Below are 24,139 nucleotides of genomic sequence, written 5' to 3'. Positions count from 1 at the left end.
CGGGCTCCGCAACGGGAGAGGCCACCGCAGTGAGAGGCCCGCGTACCGCAAAAAAAAAAAAAAAAAAAAAAAAAAAAAAAAAAAAAGAGAGCCTGTACTTTAATAGGCAAATTACTTGATTTAACTAGCATATATTTGAATACAAGTTTGTTTTTATTTAAGGAGCATTTAAGGCGTACCTGCTGTTTACCAGGAGTGATGGCAGGAATGGAAACTGCTAAGATACTCTTATTACACAACTCGGTGAGAAAGCCAACAACAAGGCATCTCCATTAATGCAACCCATGACTAAGCCAATTGTTTTAGGGGCTGTGCTGGTGATGCTCTCCCTGAAAGACTGAGGGGTGATATGGGGCAAATGCCCAAACGATGGGCTGGTTTAGTCAGCTCAGGAAAATGTGATGGTGGGTAGATGGGATTCCCAGCTGACGGATGTAATAGTTGTTATTGTGTCTTAGCTCCCGTGTGGAGTTGCGACTTGGCTTTTCCAGCTGGCTCTGTTAGGATCTGCCAGTAGGGGGTGCCAGAGGGAGACTGCGGGGTGTTTGCTTTCTGTGGGCTTCCGGTCCGCGTGCAATGCCCCAGCAATGTGTCTTCACCCTGGCAGCAGCCGTGCCTTCCTGTAGCAGCAGCTGAATGCAGTTGGCAGTTTTCCCAACACTTGAAGAATAAATCCGTTTCATCCTGCCCCCTACTAGAGGTATCAGTGCCAGCCAAGCAGCACCTCTGCCCCAGAGTTCTGCGTCTCAGGGGCCCCTCCTCTAAGGTTCTGAGTTTTAACACTTCTAACCTCTTCCCTTTGTTCCCTCAGCCCTAGTTACAGTGTCTACTTCTGTCAGTGCCAGTTCCCTGATATCTTAGGGTTCTCTTTCAGTTACGCAGTTAACAGTTCTGTACTTAGTTAACAATTCTTTACGTTGAATTCTTTCTGTTTAAATAACTAGTGTGACCATTTTCTCCCTATTGGAACCTGACTGACAAAGGGCAGGTCTTGAGTTCCTGAGATGCAGAGGCCCTTGCAGTGCCTACGTGCTTTCTTTTTAGTTCTGTGTACACAGAGAGGTATGAGGAAGGGATAGCTCTCTGGCCAATGGGCCTATGGGAGCTGTAATGTTGGTTGAAAGAAAGCAGCCCCTTCCAGAACATTCTGGCTCTTTCTTGACAGGTTTCAGATAAGAAGTGTCTAGCTAGGCTGAGGAATTGCTGACCGGAGAAATTCCAGCTAGAATGTTTGGCTGCTGTATGTTCCATGAAGTTAAGGGCATCTCCTGGAGATGGGAATCTATTTTAAATAGTGTGTCTTCATAAATTCACACAAATATTTTGTCTGTTTGATGCATTAAATGGCCAAAGAACAACTTTCATTGGAATTCTATTAAACCAACATCAGTAAGCACCCACTGAGGGTCAGATGCTGGGTTAGACAGTGGGGAAATTTGACAGAGCGTCACCTGTCCTTACTCCGGCAGGTCCCACTGTCTACTTGGGGGAGTCACCTGTGGAAAGAAATAAATATGGCAGATTGAACACACATATTTACTCTCCGAAACTCACAAAAACTGCAGTGAAGTTTGTTTGGATACAAATACAGTTGGTTGTTTTGAAAATGAGAATTCATTTCAACATGATTGATATATTATGGAACGATTGAGCCTAACGTGAATTTCACATTTGCTTTTGCACTATTTTGTGTGTAAGGCACATGGGTGAATGTGGATAATTGAGCCATGTAGAAATACACAAAACGCACACAACTCAAACAACTACCACCTGCCTCAGTTCACAACCCACACCCATCCACATTAGCTGTTACAACTTTCCATCAAATTTCAGGTAACCCTCCTCCTGCTAATAACATACAACTCACAATAACTTCACAATAACTCACAAGCTGCAACCCTTCCGGTGCCCATGTCCACAAGCAAATGTCAAGTCTTTTTTCCAGGTAAAATGCTTTATTTATTATAGTTGTTATGTATTTCTTAGCCATTTAATATGTGTAAAACTGTGCTACTGTTTTTATTAGGCTCCTATCCTTTTTTTTTTTTTTTTTGCGGTACGCGGGCCTCTCACTGTTGTGGCCTCTCCCGTTGCGGAGCGCAGGCTCAGCGGCCATGGCTCACCGGCCCAGCCGCTCCGCGGCATGTGGGATCTTCCCGGACCGGGGCACGAACCCGTGTCCCCTGCATCGGCAGGCGGACTCTCAACCACTGCGCCACCAGGGAAGCCCTCCTATCCTTTTTTAATGGGTCACTGATGACATTTTTGAGTATTGTGCCCCTAACCCCTTTTCCCCTCCATGAGATCTGTGGTTTTGTTGCATGATTTTGCACAGTATGGTGATAAAAAAAAAACTTTTGTTTAAATTGACGTAGAGTTGATGTACACATAGCACCGTGATTTTCAGGAATGTATATATCATGTTATAGCAGAACTGTTGTGTGTAAGACAAAGAAAACAGCAGGGTTAAAGCAGAACACTTCTGGAAGCTAGAAAGTAGAACAAGTTGTAACTAACTGTGAGCTAATAGAAAAATAAATATATTGATCTCTGCCCCCCCAACCTCCCATTCCTGACACAGAGCTCCTAAAACCCTCATAATTCCCTAAGTGATAAGAGCCTTAGGAGCATCTTTTGTTCTAATATTTGGTCTTTGACCCTGTCTCTGACACAGGGCTGCTAAAACCCTTGAAATTCCTAAGTGTAAGAGCGCTAGGTGCATCTTTTTGTTCTTTTCAGGAGGCTCTGGGTGAGCTCCTGGATGGCAAGCCATGATTAGGAGCTTGGAATTTTTATCTCCACCCCAGCATCTTCCAGAGAGGGGAGAGGGGTTGGAAATGGAGTTAATAATTGATCACATCTATGTGAGGAAGCCTCCATAAAATCCCAAGAGAAGGGGTTTGGAGAGCTTCTAAATTGCTAAAAACATCGATGGATGGGGCTGGGGGAGTGATGCAACCCAACTCCATGGGGACAGAAGCTCCTGCTCTTGGGACCCTCCCACACCTTGCCCCATGTATTTCTTCATCTGGCTGTCCACTGTATCCTTTATCATATCCTTTAATAAACTGGTTAACATAAATGTTTTCCTGAGTTCTGTGAGTCACTCTAGCAAATTAATGGAACCTGAGGAAGGGGTCTGGGAACCTCAGATTTATAGCAAATCAATCAGAAACACACCTGACAACCTGGCTGAAGGGAGGGGGCAATTTTGTGGGACTGAGCCCTTAATCTGTGGGGCCTGACCCTATCTCTAGGTGGATAAGTGCCATAATGGAGTAAACTGTAGGACATCTGGATGGTGTTGCAGAATTGCTTGGTGTGGGGAAAACTTCCCATATATTTGGCCACCAGAAGTGTCAGAAGTGAAGTGTTCTGTGTGAGTAGTAAAGTAGACACATGGGAGGAGAACTCTAGGTTTTTAAATACACTATCTTAGACCCAAGAAAGTTGACTCTTAAGCCAGCTGGGAGAAAGAAGGGATCTACAGAGAGAGAGTTTCAGAAATCTGCATGGATTCTCCTTGGGTCCATGGTTGAGTAACCAGTGTTGTATGCATAGAGTGATACTCCATGAGGTTAGGCAAAGAATGACTGGGGAGTTGTAAGCTGAACAATTTTCAGAGCTCATTCAAGTTAGAACCAATCAGAGAGGAGAGTCCTTAATAAACACTCGGGGCACTCAGCAGAGACCCCAGAAGGATCATGCACTAGTGGAAAGCCCAAGGTAGTCCAGAATAAAGACTACTCTAAACTTACCCTAACAGAGCTTAACGCTGGGGGACTTAAGCTACCTAATTCCAAGACTTAATATAAATCTACAGTAATTAAGACAGATGATGTTGGCAAAAGGATAGACACATAGAGCAATGGAATGGAATAGAATCTAAAAATAGACCCACACACATATATGGTCAATTGATATTTGACAAAGACAAAAAGGCAATTCCATGGAGAAAGAATAGTCTTTTCAACAAAGGGTCCTGGAAGAACTGGGTATCCATTAAAAAAAAAAGAATTTGATGCATTACACAAGAACGAACTATAAATGGATCATAGACATTAACATAAAAGGTAAAACTATATAACTTCCAAAAGAAAACATAAGAGAAAATCTTTACAATCTTGGGATAGAGAGAGAGTTCTTTGCTAAGACACAAAAAGCATGAAGCATAAAAGAAAACATTTGATAAACCGGACTTCATCAAAATAAAACCTTTTGCTTTTCAAAGACATCATTAAGAAAATGAAAAGTCAAGTCAGCCTGGTAGAAAATATTCATAATTTATATATTTGACAATGGACTTGAATGTAGAATACAGAAAGAACACTTACAACTTGGTAAGAAGACAAATAGCCCAGTTTAAAAATGGGCAAAATATTTGATCATACACATCACAGAATAAGATGAATGAATGGCTGGTAAGCACATGAAAATATGCTTAATGTTATTAATTATTAGGGAAATCAAATTAAAACCACAATGAGATCCACCAAACCCCCATTAGAATTATTGATAATATCAAGTATTAGTGAGTATGTAGAGCAACTAGAATGTTCATGTGTTGCTGGTAGAAAAGTAAAATTGCATAACCACTTTGGAAAATCACATTGCAGTTTCTTATAAAGTTAAACATATATTTACTTATGACCCAGCAACTCCACTTCTAGGTATTTATTTACCCAAGAGAAATGAAAATTTATGTCCATAAAAAATGCATGTCCAAGACCTTTCATATCAGGTATTCAATATAGCCCCAAATTGGAAAGAACTCAAATGTCCATAAAAGGTATGGATTGTGCTATATTCATGTGATGGAATGCTACTCAGCAATAAAAAGAAATGAAGACTTACCCATGCAACAGCATGGATGAATCTCAAAAAATTTATGTTGAGCAAAAAAGCTAGACACTAAAGAGGACTTACTGTATAATTCTATTTATATGAAATTCTAGAAGAGACATCTATTCTATAGTGACAGAAAAGAGATGAGTGTTTGCTTGGGGCCTAGGGTTGTGGGCATTGATTATAAAGAGGCACAAGGAAATCCTTTGCGGGTAATGGGTATGTTCTATATCTTTATTTTGGTGGTGGCTACACAAGTGTATACCTTTATCGAAACAGATCCAACTGTACACTTAAAATGGATGCATTTTATTGTATGCAAATTGTACTTCAATAAAATTGGTTTAAAAAATCTAGAAGATTGGTTGAAATCTATTTATGAGCCATTGGACCTTGGAATCCCCTACCCTCCTCAGAACAGCCAGACACTGTTCCTCCCCACCTCCACAGAGGACTTCAGTTTTATTCTCTGGAGTTGGTTAAACAGAGGGTCTTTAGAACAAGGCACAGTGGGGCATAGACACCTTACTGAAAAGATGGTGAATGAAGTAAAGTTTACAAGCAAGTGCTGAGACCCCCAGCCCTCTTCTCTCATTTGGTTTCCAGAATGCTAGAAGTCAGACTTACAGATTCAGGAAGGGGTTTGGAAGATTTTTCTGACCAGCTGCAAAGGAAAGACCCAAAACACTGTTACTGGAATCTCTCCATATGAATAGCTTAGCTAGCTCACTCTACAGAGATCCTAGCATTGACATGCTTCATGCATGCTCATGGAGCCGTTAGTACTGCCTCTGGAAATGTGAGTAATCAGTCATGGACTGATAGTCATCTGAGAAGAGCCTCCAACATAAAAACTGAAGCTCAGAAAACAAACAGGAAAAAAAATCTGGAGGAAGCAGAGACTAAGTAGGGAGATGAAAATATTAAAAATAAAAATCTCCCTTTTATTAATATTTTCAAAGAAAAAGAGAAGATAGATTATTCTTGAAACAAGAACAGGATACAATAAAAAATGCATAGTTAGAAAAAAAATCAGCCCTTGGAAATATAAAAACTATGATAGCAGAAATGAAAACTTGAGTAAATTATTTTGAAAAGAATATGAAGGAAGTCTAGAAAATAGAGAAAAAGGGTAAAGATATGGGAAATAGGACATCAAAGATAAGAAAGTTAGGGAACCAGTTCAAAGAGGTCCAGCATTTAAGTAAGAAGAGTCCCAGAAAGAGAGAACAAGGAAAATATAAGGGGAGGAAAAAAAAGAAAGAATCCCAGAAAAACTTCCAGAACTGAAGGACATAAGTTTGCAGGTTGAAATGGACCACTAAATCTCCAACAGATAACAAATCATTTTACTGGGAACAGAGAAGGCTCCACAAACTTACAGAGAGGAGAAAAAAGTTTCATATACAGAATCTAGAATCAGAATGACTTCAAACTTGTCAGCAGTAATATTAGCAGCTAGAAGACAATGAAAACCTTAAAAATTTTGAGGGAAAACATTTTCCAACTCAGAATTCTACAGCTGTACAAACTATGAATTAGTTTTTAGTATAAAGAATATTCAGACATACATTTTATCAACACATTTACCTCACCTTTCTCAGAAAGATACTGGAGGATATGTTCTATCAAAACTAAGGGGTAGGGCTTCCCTGGTGGCGCAGTAGTTGAGAGTCCGCCTGCCGATGCAGGGGACACGGGTTCGTGCGCCAGTCCGGGAGGATTCCACATGCCGCGGAGCGGCTGGGCCCGTGAGCCATGGCCGCTGAGCCTGCGCATCCGGAGCCTGTGCTCCGCAACGGGAGAGGCCACAACAGTGAGAGGCCCGCGTACCCCAAAAACCAACCAACCAAACAAAAAAACCTAAGGGGTAAACTAAGAAACAGGAAGAGATAGAAGCAGGAAACAGGGATTCAAGTGCAAGAGAGAAAATAAGGGGTCCATCCATCTTTCGACCTATCTATATCTGGGGCATACTGGGAAAATGGTGGCTGAAGTGGGGAAGGGAGACTTTCTTTTTCCCATTGTCCTGCTGGGATACTCAACCAATAGGATAAAAAGCTAACCAGCTAATGAGTGGTTGGGGGAAGTTTGGTTTCTTGCTGGACCCCAGAGGAGATACATCAGAAGCTTTGAGTTCTTTGAGTTCTTAGAACCCTAGACCGTGGTGAAATTTCAGAACTTAAAAAAAAAAAAAGAGTGAAAATCCTAAAAACCCCCAGACATAAAACAATCAACAAAAAAAACAGGTTATCTGAAAAGGAAATAGAATTATACTGGCACTGAAGTTATCATCTGCAACTTGGAAAGCCCCAGGATCATGGAAAAGACTCACAGCTTCCACGGGGAAGGAATCTTGGCCAAAATATTGTTAAAGTATTAGGGTAGAAGACAGACATTTTCAGATCTGCAAGATCCATGAACCATTTCTAAGGAACCTATTCAAGAAGGTAGTAAAGACAAATGAAAATTAAATTTGAATGAAAACAGAGACGTCTCAAGATAAAAGAAGACCAAAAGCATATCAAGCAGTGGAGAGCAATAAATCTAGTAAAATCTATAGCAAGTAAATGGATGATGATAAACTGACTTTTAACTATGTTATAAATTAGAAAAGATCTTTGAAATAGAAGACAAGGGGAAAAATCCTTAGCAGAAAGTTGAAATTAAAATGACAGATTATTTCAACCAAGCCCAGGATATGGGATGGAGAGACTGATGGTGTTGGGAGGAAAGAGGGGATGAGGATGAGGAAATAAAAAACAAAATAGGTGGAGGGTGTCACATGACTATATACTTTTGGTATGTTGATGGGGAAGTACTGGTTCAAATATAACTTGAAACCTGAAAGTAATTATTAGTAAACTTGAGATGGATAGAAAAACTGCCAAACACCAGGGAGGAGAAACATGAATTTAAAAAAGAAAAAACCAGAAGGACACCCACTAACATAGTGACTTACAGGGACAGGTAAGGAGAGTGGGATTTAAGGAAGTGAAGGGAGAACTTTCATTTTTCCCTCTATGTTCTTCTTGAATTTTTGAATTCTTTTAAACAAGTAGGACACATTGATTAATTGCCTTTATAATTAAAGACAATGACGTAAGGAACTCTGAAAAGTTAACAGCGGTCAAAGATACAAGGTGATACCATCTGCAATGTCGTTGGAGAACTGCTCTGCCCTGACTCTCCCTTTCTTTCCCAGCAAATTTGTTCATTTTCTACAAATGATTAATGATTGTTGCTTGAGGAAAGGGCTAGAGAATGGTATGTAGATAACTCCTGAGGCCCCAAGGTGAAAAATGAAGAACATGTGCTATAAATGAAGATGGCTCTCTGTGTACTTAACGCATTCTCATTTGTTGCAAAAGCGAGACGCCCTGGCAGCCCTCTGGGTGATTCAGTGTTCTCATCGTTAGGAAATTGGAGTCTGTGATGGGACTTCGGTGACCCCAGGTTGGAAGCCACTAGAGGGATGGTTTGGTGAGATCTCTGGCCTAGGTCTTCTTAACCTAAAAGTTAGGGCACCTGGATTTTTGTTGTGTCTCTGCCATTTTTATGAGCCAGCTGTCTTTGTGCGAGTCATTTAACCTCTCTGAGGCTTATTTCTCACCCCGGAAAGACAGTGCTGCTACAGAATCAGCATTCTTTAAATGTTTGTTGAATAGATCAATGATCAAAGGAATGAATGAAGTGGCTTGTCTAAGGCCCGTGGGAGCCGTACCTGAAGTCCACAGGCATCTATGCAGCCCGATGCTCTAGCGGCTTAACAAGCAGTGAAGGTGGTCTCTCCCTCCTCACGCCCCACACTCACCGGCCTCCGCACTCTGCACACGTCCTGGAGGATCCGCTCCTGGTTCTTCACGGAGCACAGGACCAGTGTGCAGACCACCACATCCATGGAGTCGTCGGCCACCTGGTGCAGGTCCTCCCCGGCAGCCACCACGAAGCGCTCGAACTGCAGGTGTTGGTTCTCAGCAATGCTCTTGATCAAGAACTTCTCAAAATTGGGGTTGGGATCAATACAGGCCACCTGGCATCCAGGCGGGTAGAACTTGAAGTCGGGCCCTGTGCCGCAGCCCAGCTTCAGCAGGGAGAGCTTCCCGGAGGGGCCCGCGAACTCCTGTAGATTGCTGAAGAGCTCCTGCTTCTTGCTCGCCATCTGTTTGTTGTACATCACAGTGAAACTCGCCAAGCAGTAGGGCAACCCTTTTTTGCATATCCAGTTCCACAAGCCCAGAAAGTCCAGCAGGTACATGGGAAATGCCAGGATGCAGATGGAAAGAAAGAGAGGGTGGGTGAGGACTGCCAGGGGCAGCGTGCTGGAAAGAGAGCCATGGGGACGGGGGATGGAGGAATGGGAGCGGGGGGGGGGTGGCGCCACCACCTCGGGTAATGGAACACCCTGTAAACCCCCCAGTAGCACCGAGTGGTCAAATGAAGGACACATCAAGGGGAGTGGTGTCTCAAGTCCCAACCTCCTTGGACTCCTACCAGAAAAGAGATGGTAGGAATCGCCACGGGCAGGTGCTCCAAGGCCAGCAACACCTCCCGCTTACCGAGTCCTTAAGTACATTTTCTGCATTATCTTCTTCAATACTTAAAAGGACTCATGAGACAGACACTCTTAATCCCCCATTTTACAGAAGGAGAAACTGAATCTCACAGAAGGTAGCTGCAAGATCGTGTAGCTGGGAAGCGCAGCCGAGTCAGAGTGCCCACCTTTCACCTGGAGCTGCCTGGTTTCCTTGGAGACTGCTGATCTCCTTTAGGGAGAGTCACTGTCACGCGGACTGAGATCAGAGAAAGTGCGTGCATAGGATGATTGGGTAGAGCATTTGGTGAGAAGAGCCCCACAGAATGTTCTGGAAGCAGAAATAGCCATTCTCTTAGAATCTGTAGAAACGTCTCTGAACTAGCCTCTGCCCACACCTTGGAATATCTAGATCTTTGTCCACCCTTAGCTGATTCCTGCCATAGACGAAGGTGTTTGTCCTCTACGCCCGGGCTGGATACCGCGCAGCCCACTCTTAAATCCATCTTCCACCTCCACCCCTCTCGCTCCCTTAATTAGCTCCGCCTTCTCCTCTGCCAATCTGCCTGCTCAAGTGTCTTATCCTACAATAATCCTTTCCTTGAGTTTTCTTTCCTTTCAAGCTAATTTCCCGGCTCGCTTCCTCTTACTGCCAGGCTCCATTAGCAATTGTGTTCAGCACTCACAGTTTCCACGTCCTCACCTCATTCAGACCTCAGCCCACTGACATTTGGCGTCTACCCCTACAGCGCCAATGAACTGTGCATGCAGACAGACGGAAGGCAGTCAGAGGGAGGGGAGGGACAGGGGAGAAAGAGAGGGTGAGTGTATTAGGCAGTGGTGGCCACGGAATGGAAGCCTGTATCTGAAGAGGTGCGGGACGCTGGCATCCAGGGCGCAGGTGGAGAGACAATCTGTCCTCAGAGCCCGGAGGCAGAGAGAAAAGATGGGTGCGGAGGTAAGTTCAGGTGGGGGAAAGAAGGTAAGAGAGTTTTTAACCAGAGGGCTTTGATTTTCTCAGTGAAGAAGAAGGCTATGATCTATTGCTGAGAACGAGGGTGTAGGATACAGGGTGGGCGACAGGAAGAGAGTAAAGAAACTTTGCAGCAGCAACCAGGGGGACTGGGAGAAATTGCTGACCAAAGGCAGAGAGAAGCCTTTAGTAGCAAAGAGGATGCAGGTGAGCCTGGGGACTGTGAGTCGGTGGTGACCCTGGATCTTTTATATGGTTTTCTTCACGAGGCATTGCAGTTTAGAGCAGAGAAGGTCAGCGTTTAGGCTAAACGGGGCTGGGGGTTTATCCAGGTGTAGGAGACTGAAGGGTAGGGGCCAGAGAAGGAGGGGTGCAAGGAGTCCAAGCTGGAAAGAAAGTGTGAAGGAGGGTAGGGGCGGGTAGAAAATGGAATGATTGGGTTCAGGACTGGACATGGCTGGTGTGGCTGAAGAACCCATCTGCTGAAAGTGAGAGAGTTATGAATGGTACCGTGGTGTGAGATCAGAGTTTGAAACTTCAGAGACGAACCAGTTTAGGGTCTAGAGAGGGGACAAGGGTAGAGACAAGAGAAAAAGGATGAACGTGAAAGTCACTGGAACTAAGGAGCTAAGGAATGATCAGGCTAAGATGCTGAGTGGGTCACGTGCCTGGAGATGGGGGTGCCAGGGTGAAGAGGAGCACTAGGTGCCAGAGTCCCTGGTGAGGGTGAGGGAGGGGCCAGGGGATTAGGAGGTGACTGTGGGGCCCTCAGGGATCAGCCACAGGGGAGGGGGTGGACGTGGTATAGCGTGAGCCTCCTGGGATTTAAAAAAAATTACAGGGCTTCCCTGGTGGCGCAGTGGTTGAGAGTCCGCCTGCCGATGCAGGGGACATGGGTTCGTGCCCCAGTCCGGGAAGATCCCACATGCCGCGGAGCGGCTGGGCCCGTGAACCATGGTCGCTGGGCCTGCGCTTCCGGAGCCTGTGCTCCGTGACGGGAGAGGCCACAACAGTGAGAGGCCCGCGTACCGCAGGGGAAAAAAAAAAAAATTACAGTGATTTGTACAATCAATATATAAAGGTAAAATTTCAATCAGTATATAAAGGCTTTTCTTCTTTTCAATAGATAGCATTCCTCTGAATGTATGTAGCCCAATGCATTGAATCACATCCCACTGATGGGCATTTATGTTGCTTCCTGTTTTTCGCTAGAATAAAATAATGGAGGTAGAGACCACATGTATGTGTGCACTTTTGGTGAGAACATCTGTAGGATAAGTTCCTGGCAGTGAATGTACTTGATCAAGGACAAGTGTATTCATTTTATTTCTTTTGTTTATTGAGGTAGAGGCAAATGTCTTTAATTTTGATAGCTATTGCCAACTTGCCCTCTAAAGAAGATGCACCGATAGATGACCCCGTGCACAAAGGACAGAACTTTCTGTTACCCACACACTTTCCAACACTGTTAGCAAGCTAGTCTTTGATAATCTGACAGGTGCAAATGGCTTTTTATTGCTATTCTTGTGGCATTTCTTTAATTTGAATGAAGTTGAGCATTTTTTTTTCCTATTTACTATTTGATTTTGTTTGTTTCTTTTCTTTTTTAATAAGTTACCTAGTAGTTCAAAGTGCCAAGGTTCAAATCCTGGCTTTTCTACATACTAAGCTGTGTGACCACGGGCCATTTACTTAAATTCGTTGTGTTTCAATTTCTTTTTAAAATGAGATAATAACGTACACTATGCGAAGTGCTTAGAACAGGGCCAGGCACATGCTAAGTAAGTACTCTATAAGCAGTGGCTGATAATATCCATGTTTGTTGCCCACTTTTCTGCTGCGTTGTCTTTTCCTTATGGATTTGTCTCTTCTGGAAAGCCTGTTGGCTGTCATATATGTGTTTTGTCATTTGACTTTATTTTTAAGATATCACATTCCATGCAAAAATATTACAAGGATTTTGTTATGATTGCAATCATTGGAATTCCAAGACAATGAAAACACATTATGCCTTAAATATTTTTTTCTTTAGGAATTTGAGGAGGTGTTTTGAGGGGACGGACAATGAGTAATGGAGCCAGAAAGAATGTCTCCCCCACCTCTCCAGAGAGGACCAGCCAGTTCCAGCTTTGAGGGCTGCAGGACCGCGGTGTCTGGACAGGTTTAGTGACACCAAGCAGGGCTGCGGAACTTGGGCTGCTTGTTTGTTCACAGCTGGGTCCAGAGGTGCAGGGGAGGCCAGGCAGGCAGTGGGAGGACAAGTGATGTGCATGGCGGTGTCTCTGTGTGTGTGTGTGTGTGTGTGTGTGTGTCTGTGTGACAGAACGCTACAGAGATGGAAGCGAGCCTCTGGATTACAGAACAACAACTGCAAAAAGTTTTGGAAATTAATTCATCCCAGGATTATGCCCGGAATCTGCTAACAGGGTCTCTGTGAGGCCAGCAGAGGCATGGGCTGGTGGGAGACTGGGTTTAGATGAACCAATGGACGGGGCAGTCTTGTGGGGCAGGAATTTGATCCTCGGCCTCTTGGTGTTGACACTCCTCGTGAAGCCCTCCAGAGGTTGTTTCTGTGGGCAGTCTGGCACCCAGCGGGCTCATGGCGTTGGCTTAAGAATGGAGAGACAGGAAGAGACTGGTGAGGGCTGGAGCCACCAGGAACGCGTGGGGGAGGGGATGGGGAGGTGATGGGCGGATCCTGGGTGGGTCTGGAATGGGGAAATGTGGCCGGAGGCGAGTCTGCATCCTGGGCCTGAAAAGCCCACAGACCTTTTCTCCTTTGTAGTGTCCTCCTAGCTCCCTCTCCCCATGAACCTGAGGATATCATCTCTGGTGAAGAAGCTGTGGCCCAGGGTGGGGCAGCGACTTATTCAGGGTCACCGGCATTGCCCTGCCAGAGTTCCCAGGCCATGCCCTAGGGAAGCAATGGGGGTGGTGGGGAAGGGAGAGATTCCTGGCATGGGCAGGGCGTAGCCTCCAGAGGGCAGATCCAGGTGGGGGGGGTTAGCTGTGGAACTTGGGTGGGTTTAGGGGGCGGAGGGCTAGGGGGCTGGGGTAGGAGGTAGTGGGGAAAAGAGGATGAGCGCTGAAGGGTAAGAACTTTGGAGTGTATGAGTGTGTGTGTGTGTGTGTGTGTGTGTGTGTGTGTGTGTGAGATGTGGTATATATGTGAGTATGTGCATGTGTTCATGTGAGTGATGTGGGGTGTGTGTGTGTAAGTGATATGGTGTGTATGTGTATGAATGTGTGGGAGTGTTTATGTATGCATATACGTATGTGAGTGTGTATGTGTGTGATGTGGTGTGTATGTGTGTCTCTCTTTCTCTCTCCCTCTCTCTCTCACACACACACACCCTGCAGCAGACACACTGAAGGTCTCCTTGGGCATGCCTCAGCCTCTGGCCTGAGCTGTCCCAACACCAATATGGAGGAGAGGGAGGGGAAGGGGCCTGAGTCTCCACTGGTGATCACTGAGAAGGGGCTCCTGTACCTTAGTCCTCCTTGTCTAACTGAAATGGAAACCAGGAAGGGCATTCCATCCCCAGCCTCCTCCACCCAGGATGCCCCCAAGGGCTTGGTCTGAAGTGACAACCTGGCCAGCTCACTGGGCGGGACTAGAGGTGGACTAAAGACGACAGCAGTCCTGTCGGCTGTCTTTTCCAAAGGCTCCTCAGGCTGCCCCTCTAGCAGAGCTAACAGCACATTTATCCCCATCTGGGGCTGGGTTTGAAACTGCTGGGAATTGTTTGTTGGTGGCTTCAGGTGGGGGAGATGATGAGAGCTGGGGACATTTAAACAGAAAAGTGGCAGGGGTGGGGAATGGGGGGAGGAGTGTCTGGGGGCAAATACAAGCACGTTGCACAGATGTTCGTACAAAGGTGTGCAAGCGTGTATTCACAGACACACCTATCCCCCTGCTCCCCCCCGAACATAGACGCCCACTTGTATAAGTACATTCACAGACATGCAGACACATATGTAAACACACATGCCTAGGGTGTGCACGCAGCCAAGCCCAGGGCAGGTGCGTACACACAAAAGTGTACAGACATTCACACAAAGTGTCTCACATACACACAGGTGTCCCCTTCCTCGCCAGGGACAAATAAACCAAGTGGACAGGAATGTCATCTGGGGCAGGGGGAAGTGCAGGCGCAGGGTAACCATCACCAGGAGATGTCTACTGGAGCGGGGAGGAGGGGGGCGAGAAGTGGGCTCATGCCCCACTTGGCCTGGTCTCTGTATACAAATGAGGCGTGGGGACACGTGGCCAGGAAAACAACCAGTTCACCCAGGCCCACCTTGGGGTCAGCTTACTCAAGAGCCGAGCTCTCTCAAGGAGGAGCTGGACTTGGGACAGAGGCTGTCGGGGAATGCCTTTCTGGCTCTCAGTAGCTTGGGGAGGGGACTGGGGGCTGACTCCTGGCCTAGAACATTTTTTCCACCCCTTCCCCCAATCTCTTACCGCTTGATCTTTCTGCTCTTGTCTCAGGAATCTGGATATTCTTCACTCCTTCCCCAAGCCTCCTCCAGGGAGCCTTCCCTGACTGAGCCCGTTGCAGATCGACTGGGACCGCTGTCTTCCACCGCTCTCTGCGTCAGCCTGCATCAAGGGGTCTGAGCCTCTACGGCCCTCCTCCCCACTCTGGACGGTTCAGGCTTGGACCGAAAGCCTGGGCCTCGGAGGGGTGGACGGCGCGATGGCGGAAGCGCGGCCCCGAGAGGAGCTGGCGGGCAGAGAAAGGTGGCCGGCGGCCAGCCCCGCCCCTACCTGTGTAAGCCTATCCGCCCGCGCCTAGAGGATAAAAGCGGCCAAGTCGCCCGGAGGTCAGCGAATTCGGCCCCCTGTCGCCCGCCGCTCGGTCCAGCCCGGCCCAGCCAGCATGTCTATCCACTTCAGCTCCCAGGTCTTCAGCTCGCGCTCCTCCGCCTTCCCGGGGCGCGGCACCCAGGTGCGCCTGAACTCGGTGCGCCCCGGCGGCTTCGGCGGCAGCAGCAGCAGCCTCTATGGCCTTGGCGCCTCGCGGCCGCGCGTGGCCCCACGCTCATCCTACGGGGGCCCAGTGGGCGCCGGCATCCACGAGGTCACCATCAGCCAGAGCCTGCTGACCCCGCTGCAGGTGAACATCGACCCCACCATCCAGCAGGTGCGCCAGGAGGAGCGCGAGCAGATCAAGACCCTGAACAACAAGTTCGCCTCCTTCATCGACAAGGTGAGCTGCCCGCGCTGCCCCAAGCCGGGATCCAGGCCCCAGCAGCCGCCCCGCAGCGCACGTGGGCCAGGGGCTGGGAGGGCTGCTGCCTGCTCTCCTTCCGCGGATATCTGGGACTGTACCCTCTCCATGAACCCTGTAGCTATTTTTGTCCCCCTCGGCCTCCCAGCCCTCTCTTGCAGCAAGCTACCCAAATCTCCCTGCTTTTTCCTCTGAGGATGTGTGCGTGTGTCTGTCCGGTTGCCCTGCTGGGCGGTGTCTGTGTCAGCTGGGGTTCTTGGGCAGCTTTTGTCATCCGAGTCAGGTTGGGAGCTCCAGACGCCAAGGCCCCCTTCTTTCTCTGGGCCCCCTTCTCTGAGAGGGGGCTGTGTGGAGTCAGAGATGGGGCAGGGTGAGATTCTCCCTTCCCGCCCCACTTATTATCTAGCAGATGCTGGAAATAAAGGGCTGGAGGGAGGCAGGCTCCTGGCCCCACCTACCTGGCCCTCCATCCTCCTTTGGGTGGTAGGAGGTGAGGTTATACTTGCCCTTGGAGAGAGCTCTCTGGGGGCACTGAGGGTCATGGGGAAGGGCCATTTAAGCGGTGATTTTCCTCTTATGTCCCAAAGGGGTGGGGCATAGAGATGGGGCGGAGCGCACTTGTGGGGTTGGACCCAAGAACTAAGGGCTAGCCCCCTGGGCCCCTCTGGCCAGGGCCTCCTCCCTGGGCGTAGAGCAGGCTTTCCCTTTCCTGCCTTTGGGGACCTCTCTGCTTCCCTGGTCCCCCATGTCCTCCTCTCCTTCACCCTTTAGACTGTACGCATCCTTCAAGTTCTGAGGCAGCCTCCGCAGGAAGCCGCAGGGCCAGGTTCCCCCCGCTGCTGCTTGGCTGCAGCCCCCAGATCCTGCTGCCTGAGTTGCTGGTTTTGAGGAGGGCTGCTTCCCATCACCAGTCATTTTGGTGCTCCTTAGGGACTTATTTTACATTGGCTTGATTGTAGCATCCTGTCCTGAGGCCTTGTCGGAGAAAGAGGGAATGGGAGAGAGGATACTGAGAGAGGAAGAGATGAGGTCCCAGCCTGAAGGCAGGGGGCCCGAGTCGGGCTCAGGACACAGACAGGAAGGGGGCAGCCCTTCAGAGAGGGAGGTGGAGGCCATCGCCTGTGATGCGATGGGAAGCAGAGGAGGGAGGAGACCCTAAAGCACAAGCACTGGCACATGTCAGTGACCTGAGCCCTGGACACACTCTGAGACAGTTGAGACAGAGAGTCCTGGAGGAGAGGCTTGTTCAGGGTGGGCTTCCTGGAGGAGAGAGCCAAGGGCTAGGGGCCCAGGTTGGGGGAAGAGCCCGTGGGAGCGTGGATTCTGCTGGATGGCTGGAGACCCTCCCAACCGCACTGTGGGTGGCACGGTCTGCCTCTCATGAGTTTCCTACTCCCGCCCCTTCTAGGTGCGGTTCCTGGAGCAGCAGAACAAACTCCTGGAGACCAAATGGGCGCTGCTGCAGGAGCAGGGGTCGACCAAGAACAGCTGCCTCCTGGGCATCTTTGAGGCCCAGATTGCTGGCCTGCGGAAGCAGCTCGAGGCCCTGCAGCTGGACGGGGGCCGCCTGGAGGTGGAGCTTCGGAACATGCAGGATGTCGTGGAAGACTTCAAGAACAAGTACTGCCCCGCAGTACGACCTGCCGGGATCCATGCCCTGGGCCCATGTGCCCCTCTCAGCTCACCCTCTGCAAATCCTCTCGGGGTCAGGGGTCAGGGGGTACAGCTGCTCAGTACAACAACTCCCAGAAGGGAAGGTCTTGATTAACACGTTCCCTGCTTCTCCTCTCTCCTCTGTGTCTCTGGGGGCCCTTTCCAAGTCGCTCTGGTCCTTTCTTCTGACTTACTCCCAGTGAAATATCTCAGCCCAGCCCTGATCTGCACTGCTCCCTCCAGAAGCCTGACCAAGGCCCAGGAAAGGGCAGGGCAAGAGATGATGTGTGTCAGAACTTGCATGACCCTCAGATTATTCTAGAACAACTTTGTTCCCGTGAGGAATTAGAGTCCAGAAAGTTTCAGGGCCTTGATCGAGATCGCATAGTAGGTCACTGGGAGAGCTGGGGCTTGTTTTTGGGCTCCTGACTCCCAGGAGAAGACCTGGAACCAACTTGGGAAGGAAAGAAGCAGAGAGCATGATCATTGTGAGCCATGGAAGGGGTTGCGGAGGCTGGGGGTGGGTGCGGCCAGGGCGGGAACCAGAAAGGAGGCTGTGAGGAGGGGCAGGGAGTGGGAGGCTGGAGGCCGGGAAGGCTGGGTCTTGAGGAGAGGCCTTTGAGGTGCCTGCTGAACTCTCTGTTCACATTCAATAGAAACCAAAGCCAGAGGCTGGGCCGGGCATCCCTGCCCAGTGGGCACTCGGGGTCATGAGTGAGTTCTGTGCTCTGCCTGGGGGGGTGTATGACTAAGCCGGAGCAGGGACACTGCCTTTGACTGGAGGTAGAACAAACAAAAGGCCTCTGCAGGGAGTGTCTCTCTATTGCCAACCCCCATCCCCACCCCCGACTTCCCTAGGGCAACAGCCAACAGGATTAAATCCACGGCAGGTGGAAGGCAGGTGGAAGCAGACAGGTGAAGGACAGGGAAGGCCTGGGACAACCCGTGAGCCCCTGCTGTCAGGTGTGCATGTGTGCACACATACTCCCCCAACCCAGAACCCACAGAGCACTTTCCTGGGGGGCCAGGCTGAGCTCCAGGCCGGGGCTGAAGGAGGAACTGGAAGGGGTCCTGAGTGCAGTTGCCCAGGGAGCTCCTATCTGCACATCCTCTGGGCCCAGTGGCACAGCAGGGGTGGACAGACGGCCTTGCAGATATTTTCCTAACTATTCTAGAGGCCCCGGGGGAGTGGGACTTTGGTGGTCTGGGCTCCTGGAGGGCCTCTGCCTGCCTGAGCATCCTGCTCCCCGCTAAAGTTGCCCCACATTGTTCCTGCTGTTCTCCAGAAGCTCGTGGACGCTGCTGACTTTCTGTTTCTGACACCTATTTTGAATCCTCAAGTAAATACTGGGTCAGGCCCACCTGCCCTCTTGCTCTGTGCCCTGCTTTGCCGGCGTCCTCCTATGGGCAGGGGGCTGGCTCCTTGGGAGAAAGAGGGATGGAGGGGGGTGCTCTGGGAGTAGCGATGGGGGCTTGTCACCTAGTTGGGGGCTGGTTCTTCTTCCTGAGTCCACAAGGTTCCTCCTCTTCAGGCCCCTTCTTCACCCTCAGCGGGTGAGATTGAGCAGGTTAAGGTGTGAGCTCAGGCGTCAGATGGCCAGGCTTCAAGTCCGGGCTTTGCCACTTAGCAGCTTGGTGACTGGACAGAGTACTCAGCCTCTCTGTGCCTCTGTTCCTTTCCCTGAGAATCATAGCACCATTGTTATAGGCTTGTAGTAGGGATTAACTGAGAGAATGCATGGGAAGCACATAACAGGGCAGGCCCCGTACAGAGTGGTCCATAAGCATGGCTGTTATTCGTCTTCTCACTCCCAGTATATGCAGCCTTTGTCGTTTGATCCACGTATGTTCCCTGCTCCCTCACCCCCATGCCTGCCGAGACTCAAAGCCCTAGGAACAGCCATATGGAAAAGTCAGGGACATTTTGTTTCGTAGCTGACACCTGTTTTTTCAGGTGTGTCATTAAGGAGGGGTAAAGGTGATGCACGGCAGACTTTCACACCTGGATATGGGGGGATGGAGGCAGAGCTGCACCAACACCATGCTCCCCTCCTTTACTGCAGGTACGAAGACGAAATTAACCGTCGCACGGCTGCTGAGAATGAGTTTGTAGTGCTGAAGAAGGTGAGGGGGTCAGACAGGTAGGGTGGGTGGCATTGTAGGAAGCACAGGGGACAGGGGACCACATGCCTCTCACCTGAGCATCCAGTAGGGACCTGTGGTCAGGGTCTGGCTGGGTCTATAAGAAGGGAGCGATGGGCTTGGAGAAGGAGAGATATGGAAGCCAGCCATTTATAAGCCTGCTTCGTGTACATATGTGCACATATGTGTCTGCATATCTGTGTGTGTGTATTTGTGTGTAGGTGTGTCTGGCGAGTCACTAGATTTGTTTCTGGGCTTTTGGAGGGGTTAGAATTATGACTACAGGATGGAGGTTAGAAGGGACGATTTCAACCCCAAATAAGGAAGTGCTCTATCAGTCAGAACATTTAATTACAGATGAGGGTGGCACATGGCATGCCTGAAATATTTGCTGAATGAATGGGATGGGGTGCCTTGAGGCAAAGTGAGCTCCCTGTCCCTGGAGGTGTGCAAGTGGGGTCAGAGGGCCTTAGGAATATCTTAGAGGGGATTGACTTAAGATTCTGATTCAAAACACCCTCACTCAGTGTTCCAGGCCCATCCACAGAAATGTAACCTGCCCCGGAGTGCTGGGCCCTTGGAGATTCAGGGATGAGTGGAAGTGATCCCTTTCCACAGGAGCTTAACCACAGCAAAGGATGGCTCTCAGGGGCCCAGACTTGCAGTGTTAATCTGTTGCCCACCTGCCTTATATCACCCATGCTGCAAGCTACATATTTAGGCTAGAGATTTGCCATCTCTGGGAGCCGTGTCCTGGAGTCTGAATGATTTCATCCTCTCCCATTTGACTGATGAGAAGCTGAGGCTCATAACGTCGAGGTGATTTGTTCAAGGTCACATAGCTAGTGGGTGGCAGAGCCAGGGGTGTGTCTAAACCACTAAAGCCTTTAGGAACTGGTAAAGCGCTAGGTTTGGGGCTTCAGGCTGCTCTGGGCTATCAGCGCTGAGTAGGCACCTCCAGTCCTGGGGGTGCGTGGAGATGGTGTTCCTCTCGAGCCTGGGCGGGTCCAGTGGAGGGAACTTCCCACCGTGGGCGTGTCAGGCAGCCTGGAGGAGCTGTATGTTTCTTGGTAGGGCAGCGGTGATTGGTCGTGGGGGTTGGACAGTACTGGCTTGTTCCCACGCCTGCTAAGTGTTTCGTGAACTGAGGACATGGTGTCCCTCTACCCCTTCTCACCACCACCCCTCCCAGGATGTGGATGTTGCCTACACGAACAAGGTGGAGTTGGAGGCCAAGGCGGACACCCTGAATGATGAGATCAACTTCCTCAGGACCCTCTATGAGGAGGTGAGGACCTCAGGGGTGGGAGATATGCCACAAGCTGCATGTCCTAGCCAGGGGGCTATCTGGTCCACCCCCTGCCTCTGGGTCAGCCGGGGTGTGTGTTGGCTGCATGTAGGGGAGTTGACCCTGCTCTTTATTCTTTCTGGATTCAGGAATCCATGGTGGGCGAGGAGTTCAGTAGGAGCTGGGGCAGCACACCAGGGTGGGGTCAGTCAAAACTGGCCTTCCAGAGATGTGGGATGATCATTTGTCAGGAAGGGGGATTGGGAGGGGCTGGAAGAAACCAGGAGGATGTTGAGGGATCCGGGCTCTGACAGGGTTCACGGGTGGACTGGGTGGGCTGGCAGGGGAGCCCGAGTCAGGAGAGACTGGAGTGCCTGAGGGTTTACACCCACCACTGAGCCACCCTCTCTGCCTGCCCCTCCCATCTCCCCTCCTGCTCTCGCTTGCCCTGCTCTGGGCTTCCACTTCCTTTCCCTCAAGGGGATTTAAAAACCTCTTCAACCCATCAGTGTGAGTCTCTGGCCTCAGGCAGAAGATAGGGTGGTTGATCATCTGGCTGGTCTGGGACATAGGAAAATGTGAGGCAAATTACAGATCAGTTCTCATTTCTCTGCAGTCTGGTCTTTACCTGAACATCCAGCCTCCATTAGCATCTCCGAGAGAATCTCCACGTGTGTTAATTTCAGGGGCTGGATCCTTGAGGCTGACTTTGGGTACTTCTGGTCTCAATGTGGGCCTTCATATGTCTATCACATGTTATATATGTGTGTGTGTGTCTGTATATACATGTATATACAATTATTTTCCTCTCATTATGAAATACATACTCATTGCAGAAAATCTAGAAAATTAAGTAAAGCAGAAAATTGAAAACAAGTTTCCTATACCTACTCTTATCATCTTGATAGCTACCTTTTCAGACTTCTTCTCTGCATATATACACATAGAGATATAGAAATACATATATTTAATAAAATAGAATCATACCTTTTTTCATGTAACAGTATACCACAGATATAGTTCCCTGTCCGTAAATACGGCTGTATCATCGGTGTTAAAGGCTGCAGAGTGTGCATAATAGGGTGGAACATGGCTTATTTTACCCACCCCCTAGTGATCCCCTTCACAACAGAGCTCAACTCCAGTAGCACCTCGCAGCCAGGAGCCACCACAGTTCAACACACTCTGTCACTTGTTTGTCCGCTGTGATCCTGCCAGACTCTTTGATTTCAGAAGGTGCTAATGGGCTCTTCTGGGAGCCAGGGCTAGTGGAGCTGTTTAGTAGGTGCTGGGTCTGTGCCCCTTGGATACCTGGTGACTCACTCCCACTCTGGCCTCTTCTCCCTTTTTCTTTCCCTAGTGTGCAGGGAATCCCAGGATAGGCATGGGGACAGGGATGGGTCATGCCCCAAGTCCTGATGTTCTGTCTGGTCCCTACAGGAGTTGAAAGAGCTGCAGTCCAAGGTCTCAAACACGTCTGTGGTCCTGTCCATGGACAACAACCGCTCCCTGGACCTGGACGGCATCATCGCCGAGGTCAAGGCCCAGTACGAGGAGATCGCCAACCGCAGCCGGGCTGAGGCCGAGGCCTGGTACCAGACCAAGGTGTGTGGCCGCTGGAGGCATATTTTCGCTTCCTGGCAGAGTCCTCCGGGGCGGCTTCCCTTACTCCTCACCCTGTCTCAAGCCTTTGGGGCCCGGGTCCCACTGTGCTGACAGGCACCAGGGATTAAATCTGTGGTGGTCTCCAGTGTCGTGGGAATAAGAGGAGGAGAAGTCTAGGTCCCTGCCCAGGGCAAGATTCCAGCCTGATGTGGGGGGAGAGAGCAGAGGAAATGGACATGGATTAATAATTATTATAGCTAAAATCTGGCAAGTAAGCACAATGTTAGGCAAAGTTTCAAAAGTTTTACCTGTATTGACTCATATAACCCACAGAACAGCCCTGTTAGGTAGGCACTATTATTATCCCCCTTTTACAGATGAAGAAACTGAGGCATGGAGAGGTTAAGTGATTTGTCTAGCTCTGCACAGCTAGCAGATGGAAGAGCAGGGACCAGATCCTGGGTCCAAGGGCTCCAGAGCAGGTTTAATCGTTACAGGCACTGGGTGTGGGCAGGGCAGCTGACAGTGCAGGTGCTGAGGGGATGGACAGGGAGGGGGTGTGCTGGGGCAAATCAGCGATCTGGGGGAGCGAGCCTGAGGGTTTAAAAGCAGCATAGAGCAATGTCTCTGCAGAGACAGGGAGTCATCCATGGCGTATGCGAGGACACATGTATGCCAATAAGGACTTACTGTGTGACACTAGGCCAGTCCCTTCTATTCTCTGGGACTCATTCTCCTCATCTGTAAAATGGGTGGTGCTGACGAAGGGGTTAATAGGTGAGGATCTCAGACCTCCAGTGATTCTCCAGCATTAGGACATAATGGGAATGGGAAGAGTCCCGGGATCAGTGGGAATGGGCCCGGTGAGCCATCCTTGTCCTCCCCGTCCTGGCTGGGAGGAAACGGAACCCCTCCCCCACCCCACTGTCCGGGAGTCTGGCCTCCTGGCATCGGGCAAAGCTTGCTGGGAGTCAGACTGTCCCTCCCTGGGAAGATAAGCTGGGAGGGCTTGTCACTCAGAACGTGGGGCCTTCCTTGGGTCGGGAGAAGACAAGTCACCTGTACTCACGGTCCACCCTTGCCATACTCTTCTGTGTGGTCCCTCCAGTTTGAGACCCTCCAGGCCCAGGCTGGGAAGCACGGGGACGACCTCCGGAATACCCGGAATGAGATTGCGGAGATGAACCGGGCTGTCCAGAGGCTGCAGGCTGAGATCGACAGCAACAAGAACCAGGTGGGCACCAGCCCTTCTCCTTGGGGCGTGTGAAGGGCAGCCAGCTGGGACCATGCTCAGGATGAGGAGCAGGAAGCTGGGGGCGAGGGTGTCAACCCTGCCCCTGCTGCTCTGGGGACAAGGCTGGTGCAGCTCAAGTCTCTTGGGCCCACCTGTGAGCTCTCTAGGACGAAATGTTCTTGGCCAGGTCCTGCTTGACCGAAGGGAGAACAGGAGTCCTAGCTGGGCATAGAGCTTGTGGAAGGAGCCTCAGGCTGGCTGGCTAGACTAGCACCACCATTCGTTACCACATTGGTACTGAGCCCTCTCCTTGCACCTAGCTCTGGGTGCGATGTGTACCTGGGGGCAGTGGGGTAGGGGGTGGCGGGCCGGAGGTCAGCAGAGTCCCTCACTGTGGCTCCCAAGGCCCCGCCCCACCTGCTGACCTCACTCCTCACCACTCCCTCTCTGGCTGTGCTCTTGCTGCTTCCTGTAGCTTATATTTGCCAAGCATCTTCATGCTTCAGGGCCCTTGCACTTGGTGTTCCCTCTACCTGGAATGTGGTTCTCCCAGCTCTGCACATGGCTGCCCCTTTCTCACCCCTGGGGTTTAGGACAAAAGACCTCTTCTCAGAGATGGCTTCCTCAACCA

The 24,139-nt window shown here is 49.7% G+C and overlaps 2 protein-coding genes across 4 annotated transcripts in view; one reads left to right on the top strand and one right to left on the bottom strand.

Annotated features, from left to right (window-relative positions):
- Positions 1 to 583: 583 nt before the first annotated feature.
- LOC102990131 (putative methyltransferase-like protein 7A) lies at positions 584 to 9,705 on the bottom strand. The gene is made up of 2 exons (XM_055085624.1): positions 8,660 to 9,705; positions 584 to 1,496 (listed from the first exon to the last, which is right to left on the bottom strand). Exons 1-2 carry the CDS (start codon positions 9,293 to 9,295, stop codon positions 1,458 to 1,460), a joined length of 675 nt encoding a protein of 224 aa, XP_054941599.1. The 5' UTR covers positions 9,296 to 9,705; the 3' UTR covers positions 584 to 1,457.
- A 5,518-nt stretch (positions 9,706 to 15,223) lies between these two features.
- The window catches only part of LOC102990668 (keratin, type II cytoskeletal 7), a 31,101-nt gene continuing 22,185 nt past the window's right edge, over positions 15,224 to 24,139 (top strand). For all 3 annotated transcript variants that reach the window (XM_055085621.1, XM_055085622.1, XM_028491327.2), the window contains exons 1-6: positions 15,224 to 15,565; positions 16,995 to 17,206; positions 19,303 to 19,363; positions 20,574 to 20,669; positions 22,110 to 22,274; positions 23,383 to 23,508. In XM_055085621.1, coding sequence (XP_054941596.1) covers positions 15,236 to 15,565; positions 16,995 to 17,206; positions 19,303 to 19,363; positions 20,574 to 20,669; positions 22,110 to 22,274; positions 23,383 to 23,508 — 990 coding nt within the window. In that variant the 5' untranslated portion in view covers positions 15,224 to 15,235. The remainder of the gene's footprint in view (positions 15,566 to 16,994; positions 17,207 to 19,302; positions 19,364 to 20,573; positions 20,670 to 22,109; positions 22,275 to 23,382; positions 23,509 to 24,139) is intronic.

This window comes from Physeter macrocephalus, chromosome 6, assembly GCF_002837175.3.
Source record: "Physeter macrocephalus isolate SW-GA chromosome 6, ASM283717v5, whole genome shotgun sequence".
NCBI lineage: Eukaryota > Metazoa > Chordata > Mammalia > Artiodactyla > Physeteridae > Physeter > Physeter macrocephalus.
This window is presented reverse-complemented; position numbering and strand designations above follow the sequence as displayed.